The sequence below is a fragment of the Ahaetulla prasina genome, chromosome 9 (genome assembly GCF_028640845.1).
Source record: "Ahaetulla prasina isolate Xishuangbanna chromosome 9, ASM2864084v1, whole genome shotgun sequence".
NCBI lineage: Eukaryota > Metazoa > Chordata > Lepidosauria > Squamata > Colubridae > Ahaetulla > Ahaetulla prasina.
The window spans coordinates 1,326,574-1,340,352 of NC_080547.1; the positions used below are offsets into that span (position 1 = coordinate 1,326,574).

The window sequence follows — 13,779 nt, forward strand, 5'->3', positions numbered from 1 at the left end:
AAAATGACGCTATAGAGCACTGCACACCAGAACAACTATTTATTTATTTATTTATTTATTTATTTATTTATCTATCTATCTATCTATCTATCTATCTATCTATCTATCTATCTATCTATCTATCTATCTATCTATCTATCTATCTATCTATCTATCTATCTATCTGCATTTATATCCCGCCCTTCTCCGAAGACTCAGGGCGGCTTACACTATGTTAGCAATAGTCTTCATTCTATTTGTATATTTATATACAAAGTCAACTTATTGCCCCCAACAATCTGGGTCCTCATTTTACCTACCTTATAAAGGATGGAAGGCTGAGTCAACCTTGGGCCTGGTGGGACTTGAACCTGCAGTAATTGCAAGCAGCTGTTGTTAATAACAGATTGCATTAGCAGCCTGAGCCACAGAGGACACAAGACACAAGGACAGTTTTTTCCCCGAGTGCCATCACTCTGCTTAACAACCAATTCCCACAACACTGTCAAATAATTTACTAAGACTGTATTACTATTCTTCTTCTCTTTTTTACTAGTATCTATCTCTTCCCACTTATTACTATAACCATGTTCCTTGTATCTTTCAATTATATTGTTTTTATATGTTTCCTATTATGATCGGATAGCTTATTAGTAACCTTGACTATCACTAAGTGTTGTATCTTTTTATTCTTGATGAATGTATTTTATCCTCCTCGTGTACACTGAGAGCATATACACCCAAGACAAATTCCCTGTATGTCCAATCACACTTGGCCAATAAAGAATTCTCTTCTCTTCTATTCTATTCCAGAAGGGGAAGCCCTCTGCTCATTGGCGTTCGGAGTGAGCACAAGCTTTCCACTGATCATATTCCAATCTTGTACCGGACAGGTAAATTGCCCCAAGCTAATGCTCTGCTTTTTCTTGTTGTTATGCCTCTGGAGCAGCCCATCTGAACGCTGCATGAAATAACTTTGCAACTAGCGTAGTGGGACATTAGGGGATGGTAGAAGTCAGGGCAAAATTGATTTCCCTTTTTAAACTTGGGAAGTAAACTTGCATAAACAGAGGGATAGACTCAAGATCACATGAAATGTTAATTCCACTTTATAATGCCTTTATAAGGCCACACTTGGAATACTGCATTCAGTTTTGGTCGCCACGATGTAAAAAAGATGCTGAGACTCTAGCAAGAGTGCAGAGAAGAGCAACAAAGATGATTAGGAGACTGGAGGCTAAAACATATAAAGAACAGGTGCTGGAATTGGGTATGTCTAGTTTAATGAAAAGAAGGACTAGGGGAGACATGATAGCAGTGTTCCAATATCTCAGGGGCTGCCCCAAAGAAGAGGGAGTCAAGCTATTCTCCAAAGCACCTGAGGGCAGGACAAGAAGCAGTGGGTGGAAACTAATCAAGGAGAAAAGCAATTTAGAACTAAGAAGAAATTTCCTGACAGTTAGAACAATTAATCAGTGGAACAACTTGCCTCCAGAACTCCAACACTGCTCCAACACTGGAAGTTTTTAAGAAGATGTTGGATAACCATTTGTCTGAAGTGGTGTAGGGTTTCCTGCCTGAGCAGGGGGTTAGACTAGAAGACCTCCAAGGTCCCTTCCAATTCTGTTATTATTATTATTAAGTAATGACGGGCTGACAGTCTTCCCCGTGGGTCTGCGTGAGAGGTCATCTTGAAAGAAACTTGAGAGGTAGAGCTTTCTGGGAGTTGCAGTCCGCCAGGCTTAAAGTTGCCAAGCCCCTGTATCCGAGGGCTTTCCCAACGCCGTGGCCTTCTTCAGAGAGGTTTTAAATAATGTAGGATAACTTGAGCCTGGTCATTTGTGCCTTGAGTAGCTGGACGACTGTCGATGTGTTTCTGAAGCCGCTTTTCGTGTTGCCCTTGCAGCCACACAGTCTGTAGATCATTCATTTGATGGCCTACCCAAAAAACTGGACGAAGGTGCTGTGGAGACCAAAACTTTTAACTTACCAGCCCTCTTGCATCTCCGAGAATAAATCAAAACACCTACAACCTTTTTAATTCGTGGTTTACTGCTTTCCATCTGAGGGGTGGGGATCAGGCCCTGCCCTGCCCCCCCACCCCAGTTTCCATCTCTTCGGCTTTTGTTTCCGGAATGGGGGACAGGCATGTGATTATCTCCCTTCGTGTCCCTTCCGAGGGCCAAGGAAGAGGGGCGCCCTGTTTTCACCTGGTGTGTTTGTGGAAAGCAGGAAGAACCCCCTATTAAAGAGGTTTCGTGTGGGAGGAAATTTGCATGCCGTTCTTGTGATGGGTTTTTTCCCCCCCACTTCTTCCCAAATTCGTTTCTGGTTCTTCTTTGCCCCGATCTCATTTCCTTCCTGTCTCCGGATGTTTGTTACTGATACCCAAATGTGAGGATGCTGGATCTTTCCCCCTGGCGCTGACTTCGTGGTTTAAAAAAACCATGGGTATCAACATGGGAGCTGGGTTTTATACTGTCCCCCAGATTGTGTGAATGCACTTCCTGTTCTTCGTAACCCTTGGCTGGCTAATCATGATCAAAACGGGAAGGTTTCAGCGGGTTTGGTGGAAATTCATTGAGGCAAATGGACAAAAGTATCCTGTCTTTAAGGAACAACAGCAGCTTCCATTTAGAAAAAAAAATATTCATTGGCTTCCTCAAATATTTAGATATTTTCTCTGATTTCAGGGGGCTGTATCAGTGTCAGGAAGGATAACCCAAGACAACCCCTTGACTTTCTCCCTTAAGTCCTGCCTGGAGAAGAGCAGGCAACCTCTCTTCCCCTCCCCTCCCCTCCCCTCCCCTGCTGTCCCTTCCCCAAGTATGTCAGGCAATCTGAGTGCAGGCTATTCATCTGCCATTCAGGGCACCTCAAGCGACAGGCCCTCCAGTCAAGGTAGCATGCAAATTATATGTCTGAGTCTGCTTGTCATAGTCTTCTAAGTGCTTCCTTGCTTGTTCGTTGCGGAGCCTGTGAACGCCACCAAGTACAGCAACATTCATTCTGGAAAATAATAATAATAACAACAACAACAACAATAACAACAACAAAACAACAACAACAACAAATATTAGTAATAATAATAATAAATTTATATTTGTATTTTAATATGGCTGTAAACCGCCCTGAGTCCTTCGGGAGAAGGGTGGTATAGAAATCCAATTATAAATAAATAAATAAACAAACAACAACAATAATAATAGAAGTATTAGTAGTAGTAATAGTAGCAATATACTTGGTTGATATTTAGGATGCTGGCAGCAACCCATATCAACCATTAGCACCAGTCAATTGTATTTGTGACACATTTTTAAATATTCAGTTGACTGAGTTTCATGTTTAATAAATAAGAGATAATAATAATAACATAATAATTATATAATAATAGTAGTAGTAGCAGTAGTCCTAAACGCTTGGGAAGTGTTCAACTAGTGATCTGTGATACGAAATCCAGCATAGTTATCTCGTTTGCTGTCTATACTGTCATAATAATAATAATAATATAATAATAATATACTTGGTTGATACCTAGGACGCTGGCAGCAACCCGTATCAACCATTAGCACCAGTCAGTCGTATTTGTGACACACTTTTAAATGTTTGGTTGACTGAGTTTCATGTTTCATGAATAAAAGAGAAGATAATAATAATAACGCCTGCTGGGATTGGCTAGAGGCCTGACTTTTGATATACTCCCTGTCTGGGTCTGTGGAGGTTTTATTTCTCTCCCTCTTAGCACAGATGCTCCCATTCCGTCCATCTTCTCTAGCGATTCCAAAGGTGCTTTTTCCAAAAGGCAACTGGGCTCTGTTGTTTTTTTTCCTCGAAAACGTTTCGCTTCTCATCCAAGGAGCTTCTTCAGTTCAGAAATTCAGAGGAAAAAGCGAAGGTAGTCCAGCCGCCTTTTGGAAAAAACCACCTTTGGGACAACCATGATCTGGAGGATTGAGGATCTCTGTAGAGCCTCCCTAGTGATCGGGTGATGTCATGGGCGATTCCCACCAGACCTGGGCCTTTCTGACGCTCCCTGAACGAAATTCCACTTTGGGATCTCCGGAGGATCTGCTGTTGTTTTTTGCTGACGAGGATAACTCGGCCTTTGCTTTTAGTTTATGTATTTATTTATTTTTAAACCCCCCTGTAAAAAGCTCTTTGGATTCAGCCTGACTCCGATGAAGACTCAGGCCGTGGTGTCGCCACCAACGGAGCAGCCATTTTGAGAGGATTATCCCCATGGGGGGACGGGGAAAGGTTTTGGAAAAGTCAGGATGGTTTCTGTCCCTGGGGGATCCAAGCCATGAACCCAGGGTGGGCTTCAGTGGTGCCATTGCAGCCTCTGCACTGACTTTTTGGATGCCCCCTGACCTCAGTCCGTTCATCCCTGGGTCACTTCCTAACCGAAGCAGGCCGGGCATTATGGAGCCCCCCTCCTGCACAGGTCCTTCTGATGTGCTAAGGGGGGAGAGGGAGGCTGCCCTTCCACCTCTCTTCCCTGTTGAAGGGAGGCTTCCTGACTTGGAGGGCTGAGGAGAGGAAGCTTCCTGCTGGGTGGGAAAGAGCACCGAGGCCACGGGTGTCCGTGCACGGTGCGCTTTGGGGCTCCCCCCCCCGACGACTGATGACGCTCTCTCTGGGGTTGCAGGCAAAGACAAGAAGGGCACCTGCAGCCTCTCGCGCATGGACAGCACCACCTGCCTCTTTCCCGTGGAAGAGAAAGCCGTGGAGTACTACTTCGCCTCTGATGCCAGGTGGGTGGCAGGGGCCGAGGGCACCAGAGAGCGATCGCTGGCCCTGAGCGTTGCAGGCTGGGTTGAACCCTCACTTCCCAGAGGGAGGCTACGTCGTCCGCCATTAAAGAGATCTTTTAGCCTTTTCAAATGCAGGTAGCCCTTGACCTACGACCGTAACCGAGCCCAAAATTTCTATTCCTGAACAAGATGGTCGTTAAGTGAATTTTGCCCCCTTTTAAGACCTTTTTTGCCACAATTGTTAAGTTGGTAAAGTTAGTGAATTTGGCTTTTCTTCATTGACTTTGCTTCAGGAAACAATGCACTGAATTGAGAGAGGAGGCAGAAGAAGCAGAAAACGAAGCGTTTGTAAAGCTAGAAAGTCCCTTTCAGTAAAACAACAAAAGTTTATGTGAACATTGAAGTCTTATCATTAATGGTTCTCCTTCATAATTCACCCTACTTTTCATTCATGGGAATTTTAAGTTAAATATTTGAGTAACAATAGCTCTTAGACCTATATACCGCTTCACAGTGCTTTATAGCCCTCTCTAAGCGGTTTACAGAGTCAGCCTCTTGGCCCCGACAGTCTGGCTCCTCATTTTACTGACCTCGGAAGGATGGAAGGCTGAGTCAACCTGGAGCCTGGTGAGAATCGAACTGCCAAATTGCAGTCAGCTGGCAGTCAGCAGAAGTAGCTTCCAGTACTGCACTCTTAACCACTCTCCCACCATGCCTCAATTGACTTTGGTAGGCATGGTTGATATAAGGAGTACAAATAATGGCATAAATTCTCTAGATCTCACATGGGTGTCCCATTCTCAGTTGGTTTATGGGTTCCTTCAAGAGCTGTTCAGCCATCCTCCACCATTCTCTCGCAGTGCTGTGATTGAACACACCAACCGGGTGATATTTCTGGAAGATGATGACGTGGCAGCCGTGGTCGAAGGCCGCCTCTCCATACATCGCATCAAGAGAACTGCTGGAGATCACCCTGGCCGGGCAGTTCAGACCCTCCAGATGGAGCTGCAACAGATCATGAAAGGTACGGATTGAGGATTAGGCCTACTTTTCAAATGTTTTGCCTGCCAAGCGGCTTCTGATGCATTCACAGTTCCTTCATGTGTACATCTACCCTCTTGTTCTTCTGTGGTCTATTGGCTAGAGCAGGGGTCGGCAACCTTAAACACTCAAAAGAGCCATTGGGACCAGTTTCCCACAGAAAAGAAAACACCGGGAGCTACAAAACCCTTCCCGTGCCTGACTATTTCTTGAGGAACCACAAAACTACTATATGTAGTTGAATTAAACGTTCTGTTTTCTTCTGAAACTTTTCCTTTCTTGGATTTATCCATTGTTGACCTACTGGGGGTTGAAAAGCTCAATAAATCACATGCCGGCAAGTGGCGATTGTGATGCATATTTTGAGTGACAGGGAGCCGCAGCAGAGGGGTGGAAGAGCCACATGCGGCTCTGGAGCCGCAGGTTGCTGACCGCTTGGCCAGACGATCCATAGAAAGTTATTCCAAGTCCCCTCCGATAGGATCCATTTGGCCCTGGTATGTAGACCTAGTCAAGGTCAGTTTTTCATAACTGTTCAGTTGGAATTCAGATCCTTCCATGAACTCTTCTTCATTGTCCAGTCATGGGACTTCCTCCCCAAGCCAGGAGGGGACGGACACATTTCTCATTTGATTTATTGTTTTTGATTATTGATTTATTGACTTGCTGATTTATTGTTGCCATCTCCACTCAGCAGTTGATAGGCTGTTTTTCTTCCTAAATATGTCAACCACCAATAAGCTGAACTCGGGATCTTCTGACGCTCGTGGGATTGACCCATTGGATTTTAAAGGAAACTTAGTTTAATTTATCCAATCTTGGTTTAATTAAATCATTTAATTTTGAAAGGACTAGCAGTTAATTTAATCATACGATAGCAGTGGCCAAAGTTGTGGAAACCTTTTGGGAAAAGTGCATTTTCTAAAACTAGCTAATAACTCCACTTTTTTTGGGAGTAGTACCATAAAATTATATATCAATGGAAAGATAATTTAATCAAGAATGTAATGCAATAACTTTTATGAAGGATTTGCTATTAGAATAGCAATAAAGAAGAAAATTGAAACACGTAGAAAAAACGAGATCTACAAAAATGATCACCATGTCTGTTAATACTTCGTTGGGTAACCTTTAGCATGAATGACGGCCTTACGACGTTTTCCCATGGAGTGAACCAAGTCTTTGAGTTCTGCAGCTGTTATCATGTGAAACCAAGATTGAATGATGGCTTCTATTAACTGGGTTTTATTCCTGGGTCACTTCTGACTAACAAGTTTCTTTAGTCGGCTCCATAGAGTTTCAATTGGGTTAAGGTCTGGGCTATTCTCAGGCCATTCCAGCAGTGGAATACGATGATCTTGAAACTCCAAAAAAAAAGTAAAAAAAAAGTGGTGTTATTAGCCATCAAACCTCAAAAATACACTTTTTCCAAAAGGTTTCCACAATTTTGGCCACTACTGTAATTAAGCCCCATTAATTGAACTGACACAACATAACTGTAAACAATTATTTCTAAATCCCGATGGTTCATGATGATGTGTTTTTTTTTTTTTTTTGGATGTTGTCTTTGCACTTTGTTGAATCCAGCATCCAGAAATGCTTCCTTCCAGAATTTTTCATTTTACTTCCCTCTTTGTATTACAAGGTTATCTTTCCTTTAATCTTATCTCTGCTGTTTGCCAGGAAAGGCCCTTGGGAAAACATTGAAAGGCAGTGTGCAGTTTTCAAATAAAAACAATGAAAGAACTACTTTTACACATTCACTGAGAAGGAAAGTTCTAATGAGTAGAATGCTGTTTAACTTCCAGATAAATGTGTGTTGGATTGCAGGATTGAAGCACCGCCAAAAATTTTTTCTTTCTTGCATTTCCAATGACATTAATCAGTTTAAAAATTTGAGTCTCACTGCGTTAACCATGGATTTTGTTCCTAAAATTTAATAAAATATAAAATACCCCAGCAATATCCCTTTATATCTAAAAAAAGCCTTCAAGAGCAGAATGAAAGTCAGATTCTTAACTTCTTGTCAATCATACCTGTATCCAAAGGGCTGATTTTAGTGTAGTTCTACTAACAGGAAATCAGTATCTTCTTTGCCAGCCTTGATTCCTAACGATTGAATATGATGAACTCGTGCAGAAGTCAGTTTTTGAAATAGAGCTTTTAGAGTTCAGGTAATACCGGTCAAAAGTATCAAAATATTTTGCTGTCCAGATGTATTGGAAGCTGCAGCTCTCTCATCTACCAATCCACAAAGCCAAATTTCAGATTTATTTCAAAACTTAAAGCACGTTTCCGAGTGATACCGTGTAAATAGCCTTAATTCCATTTTAAAGTATTACCTGAACTATAAACCCAGACATGAATTTTAAAAAGAAAACAATGTGTGCATTTGCGTGAAAAGATCTAAGCCAGAGCCTATTACAGGAACATGGTAATTTTGCACTTTCAGAACTGTGAAATGGGTTTTTCTGTTGTGTTATGGATGTAGAATTGGGCTGAAGGTGGCTTTCTTTTCCAAAATGAGAATGGCAAGGTTGCCTCTATTCAGTGAGCTTCCTTTTGTTCTTTCAAGGTAACTTCAGCTCGTTCATGCAAAAGGAAATATTTGAGCAGCCAGAATCTGTCGTGAACACCATGAGAGGAAGAGTCAACTTCGATGACTACACAGGTTCGGAATTGTCTTCTGCTCAGAAAATGTAGAATTTTTTTTTTTTACACATAACTCTTGTCTCTCCAAATGTGGTTTAAGTGGGATAGATTCAGTGCTGGGATTCAGCCAGTTCGCACCACTTCGGGAGAACCGGTTGTTAACTTTCTGAGCAGTTTGATGAACTGGTTGTTGGAAGAAATCATTAGGGCAGAGAACCGGTTGTCAAATTACTTGAATCCCACAATAGATTTCATTCACAGAGAAACTCTGTAGACTACTTGTGAGCAAATTCTTCTCTTCCACTACGGTGAATCTTGCCTAATAAACTTGCTATGGGCCAACTTGTCCCATGATCAATACCTCTGGCCAGGGGTGAAATCCAGCAGGTTCTGACAGGTTCTGGAGAACCGGCAGCAGAAATTTTGAGTAGTTTGGAGAACCGGCAAATACCACCTCTGGCTGACCCCAGGAGTGAGGAGGGAATGGGGATCTTGCAGTATCCTTCCCTTGCCATGCCCACCAAGCCACACCCACAGAACCAGTAGTAAAAATATTTGGATTTCACTGCTGCCTCTTGCTACTTGTTTATCCCTGGAGTTTGCTTTGACCGGCCATGGAGCATATTTGGTTACTGACCAATACTCTCTTTGGGGTGAGGGGTTGAGTGCCGTTGAGCCTCCTTTTGTAAGAATTGCTAAGAAATCCTTGCGGGATCCTTTGACACGGAAGCCGTTCTGCTCTTCTCTGGGCTGTTTCCTTCAAGCCTTCGCCTTGTGGTTTTCCGCAGTGAACCTCGGGGGCTTGAAAGACCACATCAAGGAGATCCAGAGGTGCCGGCGTCTGATCCTCATCGCTTGTGGGACGAGCTACCATGCAGCCGTCGCTGTGAGTAGCTGAGCTCGAGTAGCATTTCAAAGTTTTTGAACGATTAGCAATGCTCTGCAGCAGGTAAAGGTCAGCCCTGCGATTGGGAGGGCAGCTTTTTCTTGATGGTGCACAGTGTGTGTGTGTGTGTCTGTGAAAAATAAAAATGACACAACACAACACAAACATACATAACATAAACACATAGTCTGTGTTTTCTTTTTACATGACGGTTTCGTTCCTTCAGCTTTCTGCTTTATACATTCCTTTTTTCCCTTCTTTTTTTACTATCTTCAACTTTATCGTCCCTTCACATCTAGATTTATTTATTTACAATATTTTACACATTTGTTATCTTCTCTTCTCCATCCTTTTTTTTTCCTATTCAGTTTTCCTATTCTCCAACCGCTCGTACCATTTGGTTCATATTGGATAATATTCTCTCTCTTCCTTTTCCTTTATTTCTTTCGTTAATTTATCCATCTCTGCACAGTCCAGAATTTTCTTGTTTTTTTCTTTTGTTGGTATCTTTCCGTTTTTCCAGAGCTGTGTGTAGGGATTCCTTGCCACCGTAATTGTGTTGTATTGTGTCATTGTAATAAAACCAATAAAAACTTTTCAAAAAAAAAATAAAAAAAAATTAAAATGACACCCACCACCATGTAGCTGAAGCCTTGTGTCCTTTTTATGTGCTGGTGTTTTGCTAGTGCCAAGCACCTCATTCAGAGGCTCTGAACAATTAAGACCCTGGAACTATTGAAACGGGGAAGAGCTTCTATGAGGTTGTTAATTTACCAGCCTGCGGGTGGAATAAACGATACGCACAGAAATATGTACTTAAATGGGCCTGCAGCTTCTGAATGATGCTTTACTCAGGAGCCACGGTGGCACACTGGTTAGAACGCAGTATTGTGGGCAACTTCTGCTGCCTGCCGGCTGCCAGCAGTTCGAGTCTCATTGGCTCAAGGTGGATTCAGCTTTCCATCCTTCCACGGTCAGTAAAACGAACCAGATTGTTGGTGGCAACATGCTGACATGCTTAGAGAGAGCTGTAAAGCAAGGCCTGTCTCCAACTTTGGCAACTTTAGACCTGGTGGACTTCAACTCCCAGAATTCCCCAACCAGCTTTGCTCTTAGTGCTGTTGCTACTTTCATTTGATGTTCTGTTTCTTCCTTCCCCCTCTCTGTCCTCCTCCTTGCGTCACTTGCTCAGACTCGTCAAGTGTTGGAAGAACTGACTGAACTGCCTGTCATGGTGGAACTGGCCAGTGACTTTTTGGACAGAAATACTCCCGTTTTCCGAGATGACGTCTGCTTCTTCATCAGCCAGTCAGGTGGGACGGCCAAGGGCGGCCTCTGTGATCAGCTGACAAAAAAAAGAATGCAAAGTTTACCCAAAGTTTTACCAACACTACCTATCTTGTAGACGGTTTTATTTTCTAAAGATAGTCCTAGTAGCAGTGGTGAGTTGATATCGGTTCGCCCCAGATTAGGCGAATTGGTAGCAGCGGGGGCGGCATGAGGCTCCACCCACCTGCCCGGATGCTTCTGCTCATGCACGAGCAAATCGGTAGCGACGGGTTTTGGTTAGTAGAATAGAATAGAATAGAATAGAATTTTTTATTGGCCAAGTGTGATTGAACACACAAGGACTTTGTCTTGGTGCATATGCTCTCAGTGTACATAAAAGAAAAGTTACGTTCATCAAGGTACAACATTTACAACACAATTGATGGTCAATTTATCAATATAAATCATAAGGATTGCCAGCAACAAGTTATAGTCATACAGTCATAAATGGAAAGAGATTGGTGATGGGAACTATGAAACGATTAATAGTAGTGCAGATTCAGTAAATAGTCTGACAGTGTTGAGGGAATTATTTGTTTAGCAGAGTGATGGCCTTTGGGAAAAAACTGTTCTTGTGTCTAGTTGTTCTGGTGTGCAGTGCTCTATAGCGTCGTTTTGAGGGTAGGAGTTGAAACAGTTTATGTCCAGGATGTGAGGGATCTGCAAATATTTTCACGGCCCTCTTCTTGATTCGTGCAGTATACAGGTCCTCAATGGAAGGCAGGTTGGTAGCAATTATTTTTTCTGCAGTTCTAATTATCCTCTAGCAACTTGAACCTCCATAAAATTGGATACCTGCATAGATCCAACTTTATGGTGGCCAAAGCACTTCCTATTAGCACTTCACTCCAACGGAGCAGAGTATATTTTTTATTCATGGTAGAAGAACTGTATGAATATATTCGTACTGTATTAATATATTAAATATAACATTTCATTATAATATTTTCTCTCTTACTGTACACTAGTCATTAATTTTCGATTCCTTTTCCAGCCAATCAGACCATCTGTTCCATATTTCATAATAAATCGTTCCCTCTCTGTCCTTAAGTCCCATCATTAATATATCTACTTCTGCGCACTCCAGCACCTTTTATATAATCATCGTGTTTGTTGGAGTATATTGTTGCTTCCAGTTTTGGGCAAATGAAATTCTAGCAGCCGTAATTATGTGGAGTATGAGGTATTGAATTTCTTCGGTCATTTTTTGTTTTTATAATCCCTACCAAAAATAATTCCGGTTTCATATCTATTTTCCTTTGAGGCAAACACTGATCACTTTTTAAAATAATAGAAAAAAACTTGTAGCTCGGGTTTTAGGCTTTGGCAGCGGTTTGCTCTCCAAGCTTCTTGGATGGGAAGCAAAATGTCTTGAAGAAAAACCAGGAAGTCCAGTTGCCTCTTGAAAAAGCACCTTTGCGACGGTGTTCCAGTGGATGCAGCTGCCGTCCTCTTGCCAGGTGTGCTAGCCCGCCTTGTGCTCTCTTAGGGTAATGTTGAGAAGCAGTCCTGAGCAGAACATGGTGGAGACCCAATATTTCTTCCCAAATATTGAAGGAAAAGAGAAAAGTCCAGGTTCATTTGCAGGGTGGGACCCCCGTCGCTTTGGCGAGCCAAGCTTAATTTTGTCTCTGTCTGAGGGGTGTCTCATGTTCACAGTGAAGGTAGGAATGAGGCCCCTGCCCTGACAGATCTTCAGCACTCGGTGGGAGCACCTTCTTGATTGACCGGGTCCATCTCTCTCGGCAGGTGAGACGGCCGATACCTTGATGGCCCTTCGGTACTGCAAGGAGAGGGGAGCCCTCACCGTGGGCATCACCAACACCGTCGGGAGCTCCATTTCACGGGAGACGGACTGCGGGGTGCATATCAACGCAGGGCCAGAGATTGGAGTGGCCAGCACAAAGGTGAGGACCTGTTCTGTTTCCCTTCCCCCAATACTCCCAGCAAAGAGTCCGTCAGAGGCCTTCCTTTTTTCCTTTTATTTACATAGATAAATGTCCTGGCCACGTCTACCCACGGGCCTGCCAAGTTTCTGGAGATAACGAGGAAATTATAGATAAGAATTACTCACGAATATATTCTTCCCTCCATTGAAACAGTTAGCTCGCGCCAATTCATTAACTCGCGCCAACTCATTACTTTGTCCAAGACAAAAAACCAGGAAGTCCCGCCTCCTATTTATAGTCTCTGCAGATGTCACTGCATGACAATTATGACTTGGCTTTGTCCCAACTCTTCCGCTGCTGCGCACGGCGATCCCGTCTACGTAATCTTGCATCACTCCAAAACTGTTCTTGGGGCGTTGCCAAATCAGAAGGAGGCTCCATGGAATCAGGCTGTGCCGGCCCCTCCTCCTCCCTTTGAGTGGGTGCCAGGGAGGGAAAGGGCTCAAGAGAAGCAGGGCTGGCCAGGTCTTCTCCCTCACTTTCTGAATCATCCGAGTCCAGGAGTCCGGGTCCAGGAACCTGGGTCACAACAGGACCCTTGGCGTAAAGAGAGCTCGGACGCGCAGGTAGGCGTGAAAGTGTGTCATTTCAACAGGTCTTACTCTTGAGTGCCCATGCTGACTGCACCTGGGCCCTTCTGCTTTTCTTAAGGACAGGAATGGGGTCCCAGCAGGGGTGAAATGCTCCCGGTTTGGACCGGATCGCTCGATCCAGTAGCGATGGCGGCGGGTGGTTCAGAGAACCGGTAGCAAAAATCCCTGCCGCCCCCGCCTCCCCATGCCCAGCTGAGCTGTGCGATCATCAGTGGGTTTTTTTTACTTTTAAAAGCATTTTTTTCTTCGGCCCAAAAAAATGCTTTTAAAACTAAAAAAAAAAAAAAGGTTCTGATGATCGCATGGCTCAGCTGGGCATGTGGGGGGAGGGATTTTTGCTACCGGTTCTCCAAACCACTGGGATCGTTAGAGGCGTTTAAAACCTCTTCAGCGGAAGAGGTTGTAGAAAAAATGCTTTTAAAAGGCTCCTCTGACGATCCCAGCTGAGTTGCCTGATCGTCAGAGGCTTTTTTTTTTTAAAGGCAAAATAACAGCAAACTTGGCAGCTTTAAGACCTGTGGACTTCAACTCCCAGAATTCTCCAGCCAGCTGTGAAGTCCACAAGTCTTGCTGGCTGGAGAATTCTGGGAGTTGAA

At 43.4% G+C, this 13,779-nt stretch overlaps 2 protein-coding genes across 2 annotated transcripts in view; one reads left to right on the forward strand and one right to left on the reverse strand.

Annotated features, from left to right (window-relative positions):
* GFPT1 (glutamine--fructose-6-phosphate transaminase 1) overlaps nt 1-13,779 on the forward strand; it is a 43,854-nt gene that overhangs the window by 18,807 nt on the left and 11,268 nt on the right. The window contains exons 8-14 of the mRNA XM_058194964.1: nt 793-872; nt 4,628-4,733; nt 5,594-5,757; nt 8,350-8,445; nt 9,215-9,312; nt 10,505-10,625; nt 12,391-12,548. Coding sequence (XP_058050947.1) covers nt 793-872; nt 4,628-4,733; nt 5,594-5,757; nt 8,350-8,445; nt 9,215-9,312; nt 10,505-10,625; nt 12,391-12,548 — 823 coding nt within the window. The remainder of the gene's footprint in view (nt 1-792; nt 873-4,627; nt 4,734-5,593; nt 5,758-8,349; nt 8,446-9,214; nt 9,313-10,504; nt 10,626-12,390; nt 12,549-13,779) is intronic.
* Nucleotides 2,869-13,779, reverse strand: part of ANTXR1 (ANTXR cell adhesion molecule 1) — a 150,330-nt gene continuing 139,419 nt past the window's right edge. The window contains exon 18 of the mRNA XM_058194967.1: nt 2,869-2,988. Within this exon, the coding sequence (XP_058050950.1) occupies nt 2,914-2,988 (75 nt within the window). The 3' untranslated portion in view covers nt 2,869-2,913. The remainder of the gene's footprint in view (nt 2,989-13,779) is intronic.